Source organism: Choloepus didactylus, chromosome 2 (genome assembly GCF_015220235.1).
Source record: "Choloepus didactylus isolate mChoDid1 chromosome 2, mChoDid1.pri, whole genome shotgun sequence".
NCBI lineage: Eukaryota > Metazoa > Chordata > Mammalia > Pilosa > Megalonychidae > Choloepus > Choloepus didactylus.
The window spans coordinates 210,454,472-210,468,074 of NC_051308.1; the positions used below are offsets into that span (position 1 = coordinate 210,454,472).

Below are 13,603 nucleotides of genomic sequence, written 5' to 3' on the forward strand. Positions count from 1 at the left end.
AACGGTACAGGGACACATCATGCTCAATGTAATGGTGCTCAGCAGCTTATCTTTGTTACTTTTTAAAAAATCCCCCTTTTATATATAACCTTTCATAATGAGAACTTGATGTTCTCAGCAAGCAATTGTTAAAACTTTTCACATACTCCCTTATATAGTGAAGCAACAAACCATTAGAAGTGGGCTACCTTACATAGAGAATGCTAAACCAGCACATTCTTTTTGGAAATATACTATCAAGTCACAGCTGGTTCTGTCTTGTGATCTTTACAATTCTAGATCCTGATACATGAATTTCATTTTCAAGGACCAGAGTCAAGGAATATTTTGTCTCAATATCATTCTGAGCAACATCTGGACCAAATTTAATTACCACATGAGCTTAAATTTTGGCCTGCCCCAAATAAGTTGGCCATTGCTTCACAACATAGGAAATAAGCAGGCAAACACACATATATATCCCAGAGACATATATACTATGGTAAGTTTACATACACACACAAGTATCCAGGAAGAACTTAAGACAACCAACAGGAACTTCAACAACGCTCATATGGTCCAGGAAATGAACATGGAGTGGGAATCGGTAAAGACGCCACATGATGGAATGATTATGGTTGAGGGGAACCAGCATCTCAGTCAGCGAACCTAATCCCACAGTTTGCTTTGAAACTAAACATTTCTCATGTATTTGTTCAGATACACAAAAAAAAGTGTGTGAAAGGAAGAGGTTCACAGTTTTTTCTTCTCAATACCCAGAATTCTCGGCTATTAACTTTTGAGTGACAATGGCATGAAGTAATAAGCTTACTGCCCTAGATTGAAACATTATATAGCTTTAGCAATTAAAGTTCTCCTTAACTGCCGGGAGCCACAAATGCCAAACAAAAAGGTGAATTAGATTTAAAGTGCTGGCTACAGGTGCCTTCTAGTGTTTTTGACTGACCAACAAATCATGGAACCCCAGTAGAGAAACACAGACAAATGGCTACTAATGTGAGGTTAAAAATTAAGTCATATTGGTCATGGAAAGCTGGTGATAATGACTCTCAATCAGCAAAGCAGCTTTCATACCATTCAGAAGGTACTTTCCCAACATTTGGAGGGAAAACTAAAAATACCTTTTGTTCTGTCTGCTGGGCCAACTGGCTCTGAAGCTGCTGAAGCTGGTTTGCTGAACCATCACAAAGGTCATGGTAAGTCTTATTCAGGGCATTCAGTTGCTCAGATATCTGTTCCTTCTCTTTTTCTGAGAGCCTGGAATATGAAGCATTGAAAATCATTCTCCAAACTTTCTGCTATTACTTTAAAATCATTATTTCTCAACCTTGGATGGTATATTCTTGTCATTGTTACATATAGATAATCTCATCAGAATTCTATACTCAATGAAGACTCTGGCATATAGCTCATAGTTTTCCTCTCGATCCCACATCAAGTCATGATCCTTGGAGGTTTTAATGCTTATGTCACTCTCTTCTTGTGGTTCTGCAACTGTCTTCAATCTAAATGACCTCCACCCTACTTCAGTCCCACCCATGCATGGCTAACTTTAGACTTCTCTCATTAACTCTAAACTCACATACACAGCTTAGCAATAGACAGTGGAACTATGTAAGGCAAGAATAATATATTATTGTTTCTTCTCTGATGTCCTACAGGCTCTTCAAACTCACAATGTCTGTAACAAATCCACCCTCTTCTCCCTCAACCCTCTCCTCCTGTGTTCCCTATTTTGGTTAGTAGCATCATCATATATCCAGTGGCCTAGGCCAGAAAACTGGGAGTTATAGCTGATGATTTTCATGTGTCACCAAACTCTGCTGATTCTTCATCCTTAATATCTCTTGAACCTTTGTCCCCTCCTTTTCATCCCCTGTCATTTCTTGCTTACATTATCAAAACAGCCTCTTAATGGGTCATTCAGCCTCCACTCTTGTCCCATTTCAAGCCATTCTCTAAAAAACTGTTCTAGCAACCTTCATAAACAAAATCCATCATGTTTAAAATTCCTTCTCATAGCCAAGAAAGTAAAATGCAAATATCTCAGCATGAACTATAAGGCTTTTCATTATCTGGCTCTTGCAACCCTGAATTCTCCAGCCTGAATTCTCATCGTGACCCTAACTTTTAGCCAGATAGAACAGGAACCCCAGATGTGCCATAATCTCTTATTTGATACTCACTTATGACCATGCTTAGCCAAGAAAATCTGTGAAGTTTTGATGGCCTCAGCGATTTGAACCTTCTTGGTTGTCAGCTCCTCTGCCAGAACCTATGTAGTAGAAATGAGAAAAGCTTCAAAACCTAAAGAATCAAAAATTATTTGAAATAACATTTTTAAAATCCTAGGGAAAAACCCAGCATAGGTCAGATTATTATCAGCAATGAACTATAGCTTATTAAAAAATAGAAGAATAAGTAAGATGATTTAGGTTTCTTTAAACCATGGAAGTCAATATTTACTGGAATGGTCCATATATGACTTGTCTTATTCCACCTAATGTATTACCTCATATTATTCTATCCAGGAAGAGAGAGATGGAGCTTCTACTCACCTGCTGTTCCAAAATAGCTTTTTCAATGTCTGTTGATTCTTTGGTCTGAGATGAGGTAGCCTTTCCTTGTGTATTTCTGGCCAAGGTAGACACCCAGCCCAGAAGTTCTTTAACCTTCTCCACATGTTCCTGTTTTTCCTCTTCTACCACTTTCTAGAATAGGAAATAGAGAATTAGTATCCTGGTAAACATCTTATTATACTGGCATGACTTCAGATTTCCTAAAACAGAGAAACTGAAGTTACTTAAGTCAGTAGGCAGCTAAAATAATCTCAAATTAAATATGATTAAGCTAGCCTATAGAACTGCTAACACATGCCTAAATGTGTGACTCTTGGAGCTAAAATCATTATATCTAGGTTAGCATCTTTCTAAAAAAGCACAAGGTTTTATATATAATGGGTGCTCAATAATTATTGATTTAAAAAAGCTCTTCATACATAGCATCTTATTCATTTTCATAATTCTTAAATTTACAGGTAAAGTCTATAGAGATGAAGTAAGGTATGTATTGACATAATGGAAGCTTACTGCTCACTGACACAGACAAAAAATGGTATGGTTAATGTTTCCAAAAGCATTTCTTTTATAAGAGTAGTTGAACAGGTTGCCACATATTTATTTACTGGTTACATTTATTATTTTGCAAAGACTTTTTAAAATTACAAAATGATTACATGCGCATTAAAACAAATTTCAAAATCATTTACATGTGTATTAAAACAAATTCAAACAAATCTGAAGAAAAGGTAAAATATTTTTCTCCTTAATCTCATTTCCCCAGAAATTTGGTATATATTCTTCTAAACTTGTTTCTATGCTAACATTATGTCTTTGCATGGTATCCATGCACAATTTTGTTTTTACTCAAATAATAATTATACATAGTATTCTAACTTGATTTTTTCTCAATTAATATATTATGAATCTTTCCATGTTAGTTTAAAATCTATTTCATTCTTTATAACAGCTTTGAAGCATTCCTTGTATGGAATTTGGATGTTTCTGATATTGCTTTTTAACAAATTACACTTTATTGAAGAATTTTGTTCATATCTCTTTCCTTCATGTACCTATTTCTAAAATAAAGTTTCTTGGAGGTAGGAGTGCTAGATATAATATGTGCATTTTAAATTTTGATAGAAGAAGCGCACGACTTTTACTTGTATTTTCAAGGTGACTTAGGACCCAATTGTTCTCACCTCCTCCTCCTCCAGCCGCCGGAGAGCATCACTGATGTATTTCACATGCTGAGTTGTTAAAGTCACCAATGCTGTATAGCGAGTCCTTAAGTCCATGAACTGTGGTTCAAAAAAACAATTTAGATAAATTATCTATAAGAATGTAAATTTAAATAGTAGAAAATAACAGGAAGTTTTCGTGGAGTCACATGCTCCACAGAAAGGCAATAAATCAAACTGGAAAGCCCAGATAAATGAACTTCTTAAGGGAAGATGGTGGCGTATTTCCTTTCCCTACTCTTTTACCTCTTGGGTGATGGCATCTGAAGATGAAAGCATGCGACGGCGCTTGCCAGGGGATTTCTGCTGTGATTCCACAAAGGCCTTGTATGTCATCAGTTGCAATTCATAGTCCTGGGAAAGGAAGAAGTTTCACTAGATTTATATAGACTATTTTAGCAATATCATTCTTCTTTTGATATTTTTTCAATCCCTTCTCATAAGCTATAAAACAAAACAAACAAACACACAATAGTTTGTTGACCCTTAGGTTTGCAGTTTGCTATTTGCTGATCAACCCTCTTATCTCATAGATGGGGAAACTGAAGCCCAGGGAGGGAAAATAAGTTTCCCTAATTAACTCAATAGGTGAGTACCAGAGTCAGGATTACAATCTTGGTTTTCTAATCCCTAAACCAATGTTCTTTTCATTTCACCATGGTATTCTGCAGCTTCGTCTCCAACCCTGAGACTGCTGCCCCAGTCCACGCCTTCCTCATCTCTCACATGGACAGTTATTTACTCTTACTGCTTCTAGTCTCACCTCCAATTCATTTTTTATCCTGCCAACAGAATAACTAAAATGCAAACACTATCACATTGTCCTCCTGCTTAAAAACTTTTAATGACCTAGAGCAGAGCTTCTCAAACCTCAACATGCAAACAAATCATCTGGGGAACTTGGTGACATTATTTCTGAGACAGGCAAGACATAGAAGTAGATTTGAGAGGAAAATCCAAGAACCCTGTTCTTGACATGGTAAATGTAAGAGGTCTTATGGGTCATCCAAATGGAGGTTCCTAGCTACATAGCTGTGAGCTGCTTTGTGATACCTCTCTGAGCACCCCCAGTGTGGGGCTGTGGGAAGTATATATCTGCATTAACTGAAGGACAGGGCCTGCCTCTAGCAGAAGAGCTTTACATATTTATCAGGAAACAGAACCCACAGTAATAATGAAAGTTTTCCTAAGCTGAAGATTCATTTATGTTGCTTTTGGGTTGTGGTAGAGTTACCTTTACAATAGTGGAATATTGCTGGGAAAATTTTTGACACTGGTCCAGTTTTGTCTGATTTCTTTCAATTTCTGCAAACAGATCCTAGGAACCAAAATATAATAGCAATATTATCATCATCATCAAAACAGCTAACATTTTGAGCATTAATTTTGTTCTAAGGCAGTGGTTCTCAAACCTTAACTGCATTAGAATCACCTGAAAGGCTTGTTAAATCACAGATTGTGGGGACCCACCCCCACAGTTTCTGATTCAGTAGGTTTGGGATCGGACCTGAGAACTTACATTTCTAACAAGTTCCCAGTGATGCAGATGTTACTGGTCTGGAGTATCAATGCATTTAGTCCCAATAACCACTTTAAGATGTAGGTAGATAGCAGAGAAACTGCTGTCACATATCTTGTTATAATTTTACTGATAAGGAAGTAGAATACTGAGAAGTTAAATAATTTATGTAAGGTCTCATAGCTAGTAAGTGAGCAAGTTGGGATTGGAATCCAGGCACTCTAACTCTAGACCTCGTACACTTAATCATAATGCTAAACAAAACAGAACAAAAAGTAGGGTGGTATATGGGAACTCTGTATTTTATGCATGATTTTTCTATAAACCTACAACTTCTCTAATAACAAATTTAAAAAAAAAGAAAGCACAGAAAAATAAAAACTGCTTTAAATGAAATAATTTTCTTCCACTCACAGCTTTTCCCATATCCTAATCCCAGTAAAACAAAACATAGTATCAAGAAACAAATAAAGCAAGACAATGTTAATCTATCCATCTGGTAAATTCAATACATAGCCACAGAAACTCAGGATTGAAAGGAACCTCCTGCTAGAATCCCTCTAAGAAGAGAAGTCTTGGAATGTCTTGTCATTTTAGGGAAGCTTTATTTATTAGAGCATCCTCTTTTATGATGAGCTAACTTTCCCCCGCAACTTCCACTGTGCTCCAGCCATACTCACCGTCTGCTGACTGAGCTGCTCTGATAGGACTCGGCTATCCTCTGCCTGGCCTGGCTTCATCATTTCCTGCTGGGCGGTGGTCTCCTCAATCCACTTGATAAGAGTTCCATGGCAGGCTCGGTAATCTCTTAGAACTTCTTGGATACCTTCTAGCTCAGATTGGCTAGAGGAACAAAGAGAAACTGTTATCAGATATCTCAGCATAAGTACTATAAAGTAAAGGAGGCACTTCCCTCCTTAGCACATGTCTCCTGTTAGATTTGACCACAGAGTATACATATTCATTTACAGAGAACAGCATGTAAGGCTGAACAAGTCCTATGCTCATAGCCTGTGCCCTAGGTGAGGAAAAAATGACTAGAAAGCAGAAGAGCCCTGCTAGTCCTAGAAAATGTCTTGTGGCCTGGCATCCCATGATAATCCCTGTCAAATTTTTTACCTGGGTTGCCAAGGATCACCAAGGTTGCCAATAAAGTAATACTGACAGTACCCTCCTATACCCCAATGACATAATACCAATGCTATGATTTATGTATCACTATAATTTCTCAGGGGATAGGAGTGGTGAAGTGAAAAATATTAGTTATTTACTGTGTCAGTCCATCTAGCTATCTATACTACTTCTGTCAGCCTACTCAGTTTCGTGTCAGAAAGGTAGTTTTCTGTCTTTCCTAGTCAAATCTGTCATCAGAAACAGGACCTCAAGTAACAGGGGTAACCACTGAATTAGCAAATAAGAATGAATGCAAGAAACTCAGTAAAGCCCCACTATGAAAAATGGCTCATATTTGGATTCAAACCCTGAAAAAACAAGAGCTAGAATTTGGGTTCTGTCCTTGAAAGAAGTTCTCCAGGTCACCTTTCCAGTCTATATTCTAAGAAGCCACTGTCATCAAGGCTTAATTGGATAAGACCTGGGACACATAAGAGGCAGTGCTAACAGGACAACACTGAACAACTGCTGATCCAAAAGCAAGCCTCAGGTCTGCTTCAGGGTTGGTGGTCCCAGCTTTCTGTCGCTGATCTTGTCCAGAAGCACATGGTCATTATACTATAATAAACTGTATTATATATATTATATATACTACATATATTATATTGTAAAAAAAAATACCTTTTAGGTTCTTTTCAACTCAAAAAAAAAAAAAATAGAATCACATGGTCATTAATTTCTACACTTCCCCACCAAATTCCTGCCTCTATACAAGAATACACAGCTATAACTCTATTTTTGTTTAAGACCTAGCCCCTGAACTCCAGTGAGAGAAACATGGTACCACCACTCACCGGGTCTCAAGCTGGGCAATGACCCGGTGCCAACGATCCTGCAGCTGAGAGCCTTTTTCCTGGTAGCGCTCCAAATCCAGGTTTCGCTCTGGTGTCAGACGACCCAACTGCTCTGCCACTACTTTGGCCTTAGCAATTTCCTCATCCAGGACTGAAAACACTGAATTCTTGCCCTTTACATCACTAAGCCAATGCTATTAAAACATAAGCACAGCAACAGATTAAATATTCTTCACAATAAAAAGGATTCACAGAAGATTGAAAACAAGGACACTGTCTACAACTGATTCCACATTGTATGTATGTATGTATGTATGAAGCTAGACCCTAAAATGTTTGTGCCAGAAATGCCTGTACAGGTAATGGTCCCTGCTATCCTGACATACACTGGGAAGCCAAGCACAGGCAATACTGTGTAGAGAAGTGTGCAAAGAACTTGTGTTTGAAACTGGCTCCATCACTTATAAACTATGCAACCAAAATAAGTCATTCAGTCAGTTTGAGTCTTGGTTTTCTCATCTGTGAATAGGGAAAAAAAATCCTTTTGCTATCTACCTCACAGAGGTGCTTGTGATAATCAGATGAGATAACAGCTAAATGTTTTACATACTTACAGCATAATCACTAACTTTTACTGGGAGGAAACGGGGAAAAAACAAATAGAAAAGCAGACTCCTTTCTCTTCCTTTTCTAGCTAGACAAATTTCTCAGCCCCTTCTTATTTGAATCAATACTAAAATATATTAGACATGATATTCTGAGTAGGTCAAATGGAAAATTAAATTAGTGTCATGACATCCAAATTGAATTTCTCTGCTACGGACATCTCGGAAATTCAGAACAACCAACCCGTAATGTAGACTGATGGGACTCCAGAGCTGAGAGATCTGCTGGTACTGCTTCTTCTTGACTCAGCTTGATTTCAAAACCTTTGACCAAAAGTTCAACATCCTGTATGCTACGTATTATAACATCGATTGTCTTTAGCCTGCGGGGATTGAATCACCTTCATTAACACACACACTTTAAGAGTTGGGCTAATTACCTAGAGCACTACACAGAGGCTCACAAAACAGAACTGCCAAAACCAATTTCCCCATTACTAAAATGTAGTTTTTACAGGGTTTTATAGAAGCAAGAAAGTATGGTATATATGCTGCCAATTTAAGCCAACTCAAATTAAAGTTCTAAGTGGCACTGGGATACACTTACAGGGTGGATTTGTGGGAGAAAAAGTGTGAGGCCAGAAACCCACTATAGACTCACTATAGGATCAAATCTGTTACTCCTCAAGGTCATGGGGATGATGGACGGGGGGAAGTGGAAGAACTTCAAAGACTAGTATTTTGTTTAGTTGAAAACTTTTCTTCAGTTTCTCTCTCATTCAGTGCCTTTAAGTGTTGTTTTAAGAGGTATACAATCAAACACAAAAGAGGTACAAATAGTCCTAATAATGCAAATAGTCCATATTATTTAGAACTAAAACTAAGACCTATCATCCTGGGTACATGTTCTTAAACCTGTAATTTCTCTGCATTGTTCATGAAATAACTCTACGCCCTTCCCTTTCTGATCCCAAATGGAAGACATTACCCTTTGGACCCAAATCATCAGCTCACTCACTTATTCAGATAGACAGCGGAGAGACCATATACATGGTCCATCTTCTCCACCAGCAGTTTCAATTCTGAGCGCAGAGTTGGGACACTCAAACCAGATGGAGATTGATGGAGAAAGCTGTTGCATTTCATGGAAACATCATCCAAGTCTGACCTCAGTTGCTGCAAATCCTCCTGGGTATGCTGTCAGTAATCAGACACACAACAAAGAAGGAGACAGAATTGAAGGCAGAAGTTAAGATTTTAAAAAGAGGCCCTTGATTGTAATAACAAAACATTGGAAACAACCTAAATGCCCATATATAGAAGAGTGGGTTGAATGAACTATGAAACAGCCACACAATGGAGAACCATGCAGCCATAAAAAAAAGGAAGATCTCTGAGTGAAAAATAATATTCAATAATATTAAATAATATTCATATAAATAACAACCACATTGAAGGGGGTAGGGGAAAAATATACAAAAAATTTCTGAAACACAGTATTTGGACTATAGGTATACCTTCAGGATAATGACAAAAAGAATTATAAATAAATGTTGGATCCAGTTAGCAGGTTTGAGTTTTTTTTGCAGTAGCATGAGCTAGCCATTCTGAAACTACTTTCTGTGTATGCTAGGAATGAACAATAAGTAAGTATATTGTAGATAACATGAAGCAGGTTTTTCATTATTAGGGAAGGGAGTTATAATTATGGAAAGAGGCTATTATGATGTTGGCTTAGAACTGAAGAAACGTGGTGTTGTGTGTGTGTGTGTGTGAGAGAGAGAGAGAGAGAGAGATTGAAAAATACAGATATATTGATCCTTCTATGTGATCCACACATACACACATGAATGACATAAATGTCTGTATGCATATTGTTTTTGTAAATAATTTTTTCTAGCTCTACTGTGAGGTACTAGAAGCAATGACATCCCAACAACAATGAGCACACTTAGCATCCATATCTTGGTTTCTACACACATCAAGGAAGCAGGACTCCTTGGAGAAATGGCTGATTCCAGGGTTAGGGCTGGTAGAGGCAAGATGAACCTAGAACATCTTGTGTAGTCAAAAAGTAACAAAGTACTCAAAGAAGGATGGGGACATGTCAAAAGGATGCAAAAGCCAGCTTGAAACGTTCCGATTGGTTAAATGTGGGAAATTTTTAGCATCAAAATAATGATCATAACAGATTTTCTTAGAAAACATTGGATAATTAACAATTCATAAGTCCCTACCAAAACAAACAAACAGGGAGGAGGGAAAACTTTCAGTAGACTACAAATTTTAAAATGCAGAAGGAATAATGAAATCAGATAATCACCTCCTAGCAATTGTCAAACTTGCATATTTTCAAAGTATCTCCCCACAAAATAATTACTACTAACAAGGGAGAAAACAGTGACTTTATTGTGGAGAAATGCATCAGATACTACCTTAACTGAATGATCAACGTTAACCTCACCAGTAATGGGACAAATCAACATTACATGACTCCTGATACAACGTACCAAGGACATAAAATCACTTCTATGGCATTCCTGCCCAAAATGCATAACCTAAATCTAATCATCATGAAAGCTCAGATAAACCCAAGTAGAGTGACATTCTGCAAAACGTAGAGTGAAAAACTGAAAAAACATTTCAGATTAAAGAAATTTAGAGAGACACAACAATTATAGAATCCTGGACCGAAAATATTTTTATCTTTTTCTTTAAAGGATGCTATTAGGTCAACTGATAAAATTTTAATAAGGTCTGAGCTTCATAACAGTATCATGTCAATGTTTATTTCCTGATTTTGATAATTATTCTGTGGTTATATAAGACAATATCCTTATTTTCAGGAAATGCTCACTGAAGTATTTAGGGGTAAAGGGGCATCATGTCTGGGATTTACTCTCAAGAGAAAAAAAAAGAATAATTTATGTATATGTATATATATATATGTATAAACAATCAAGCAAAGGTAGAAAAAGGTTAATTCTTAGGAAATCTAGGTGAAAGGAATTCTTTTTTATTTTCTTGTAACTTTTCTTGTAACTATATCTGAAAATGATTTCAAAGTAAAAAGTTAGAAAAAAAAGTTGGTCCTTTAGGAAAGCTGAGTATTAACCTTTATTTCTTAAGAGTGTTCTATTTTGCAGGGACATTTAGATTTTGGATGACACTACAGAGAAGTAAAAAGCTTCTACACAAGAAGTACAGGCTCATATGATATGCCTCATGTAGGGATATTAGATCCCTCTCAAGCAATGAAAATTACACTGCTCTCTCATTCCTCCTCTTCAGGCTTAGAAATAACTCAGAAAGGTAAGATTAATCATCCCTTCTCTTCAGCCATCTCTTCAGTCATTCCTTTCCATATCCTTTAAGCTCCCAGCTGAAATCTAATATTCTTCATAGAGCTCTTTCATACCATTCCATGTAGAAATGTTCTAGTAATACTCGAAATTCCTATATCAGTGTTTACTTGGAAATCGAAATGTACTCGGTGCTACCTTATATTATCTCTTATACTAAAGTCTCTGATTGTGACTTCAACCTTTTATTCTTCTTATTCTTCTATTCTTTTATTCTTTATTCCACACTATAAGGACCTTGGCTTACTTCTCTTTGCATAACACAGAGCACTTAATAAAGCAATTAATATTTACTGCTTTTATTTGAATACTACCCTAAATTTTTATAGCCTTTTATTTTTCCAAAAGCTCATTATATGTACTATATCACTTAACTTTCAAAACAACTATGTGTATCACATATTATCTCCATTTTATAAGAATGGAATCCAAGGATGAGCATCAAGTTGCTCAAACTCACAGAGCATGCATCAGATCCCAAATGAGAATTTGGATCTTTCCTTACTATCAAGTCATATGGTAGCCATGTCATAGAAGGTAACAAATAAGTGCATAAGAAAAAAGAAGAGAACAGCATCTCTACTAACCAGTCTTAAAATACGTAGCTCAGATGGAGCAACCTATAACAACTTATAAGCCTCTTTATCTTCCTAACTCTCTAGGAAACTAAACAGCATTCAGGAGAACACTGGAAGCTAAAATCGTGCTTCTCCACAGGTAAATGGTTGCAGAGAATTCCTGATGAAGACTACCACGAGTTTCTTGCTTCATTTCTTAGGACCCAGACTCTTGTGCCATTAAATCATTCCAAAAGCATTTACTCTGCAACCAGCACCCTCCTTGCTCTTGGGGATTACCTCTTGCTCTGCAATCCTTAACGCATTGTCCTGTAGGGCATCTTCATCAGTCCTAGAGCTGACTGGGGACTGAATTCTTTTGACCAGTCTCTGTTCGCATTCCTCCAGGCGTAGCCGGATATTCTTCAGCTCTGAAATGTGCATTTTGGCCACTGTCTCCTCTTTGTCCTCTGTAAATGCACAAATACAGAAGACCCTTAGGCTCCATATTAGAGACCAGCAAACCTGAGACAATAGATTCATTACAGTCAGAGGGTACCACCTGGCTCCAGCAGACCTGACATACAAATAATGAAAGCAAGGACTTATTTGGGGAACTTTCTGCATGATCCTAAAGTCCATGCATTATATACTATCTTTAAGGATCCAAATACATTATTTCTATAAGAAAATGTGATAGGTTGATTAGCAATATCAGACCTCTTCTTCCACAATATGATTTTGAGAATTTAGCTCTACAACTCTTAACCTATCTTCAATTTTTTAGCAACTCAAATGGTCAAAAGGTGGTGATGTTACTTTCTACTTTATATGACGGGTCTAGCAGCACCCTTCAGGGCTCTTTTTCCACCATTCTCTCTCTCTCTTTCCAATGCACACACCATTCTCTATGGACTTCATTAAGTGCTGGAAGTGTGTTTTACAAGCATCCACTTCCTCTTCCAAGCGCAAGAGATCAGCCACTGAGAAGAGCACAGAGTCACGGCTATCCTGCAGAAAGTCTTCATAGTGGGCCTGGAGGTTTTTCATAAGCTGGTGGCATTCCCCAGGTGCTAAGGATCGAAGCTAAAGAGAAAAAGCCAGAAGGAATGTCAATAGAATGGAAACAGAACACTTCCTCTCTCCCTCCTTCTCTCTCTTCCTTTGAACATTTTATTGCAGCTTAACACATATACAAAAAACTACACAAATCATATCTGTAAATGTGTTGATTTTTTACAAATTGAACTCATTTATATAATTGGCATTCAGATTAATTTTCACCAGCACTCGAAAAGTGCTCCTTATGCTCCCCTGGACATAATTCCTAATATTCATGATTCCACTTTACTCCATTTGGGTGGGGAGGATTTCCACAGGGGGGAAAAAAATTCTGAAAAAAGCTTCCAGCAGGATGTGAGCCTGGGAGACAGTTTTCACAATTACCTTTTCAAGGTTCCAGCTCTTTACAAGGTCAAGATCCTTCCGCAGATAGTTCCATGAGATAAGGCTTTTGGTATTAACATGCAGCTGGTGCCAAAGGGCCATCACCTTCTGGTAAGACTGCTCTACCCTAGAAACAACACAGAACCTGGTTGCAGCTTTTGCAAGACTTCAGCTCCACATTAGAGAACTTCTAAGGACAAAATGTGACTCTCTTAGCAGAATCGAACCCATATATAGAGCAGAGAAAGGCAACAAGTCAAAAATTATCAACACAGGAGTCTTGAGGACTGAATTAAGTGAGAACTTCAAACTATTTGGATTTACTATAGTATTAAACGTACTAGTACA

The 13,603-nt window shown here is 37.3% G+C and overlaps 1 protein-coding gene across 24 annotated transcripts in view; it reads right to left on the bottom strand.

Annotated features, from left to right (window-relative positions):
* MACF1 (microtubule actin crosslinking factor 1) overlaps positions 1-13,603 on the bottom strand; it is a 356,335-nt gene that overhangs the window by 136,463 nt on the left and 206,269 nt on the right. For all 24 annotated transcript variants that reach the window (XM_037827638.1, XM_037827637.1, XM_037827645.1 and 21 more), the window contains exons 23-35: positions 13,256-13,382; positions 12,712-12,895; positions 12,110-12,279; positions 8,909-9,087; positions 8,135-8,273; positions 7,286-7,479; positions 5,999-6,161; positions 5,034-5,117; positions 4,046-4,153; positions 3,761-3,859; positions 2,559-2,711; positions 2,187-2,275; positions 1,122-1,257 (exon numbers count right to left, since the gene is read on the bottom strand). In XM_037827638.1, coding sequence (XP_037683566.1) covers positions 1,122-1,257; positions 2,187-2,275; positions 2,559-2,711; positions 3,761-3,859; positions 4,046-4,153; positions 5,034-5,117; positions 5,999-6,161; positions 7,286-7,479; positions 8,135-8,273; positions 8,909-9,087; positions 12,110-12,279; positions 12,712-12,895; positions 13,256-13,382 — 1,825 coding nt within the window. The remainder of the gene's footprint in view (positions 1-1,121; positions 1,258-2,186; positions 2,276-2,558; positions 2,712-3,760; positions 3,860-4,045; positions 4,154-5,033; positions 5,118-5,998; positions 6,162-7,285; positions 7,480-8,134; positions 8,274-8,908; positions 9,088-12,109; positions 12,280-12,711; positions 12,896-13,255; positions 13,383-13,603) is intronic.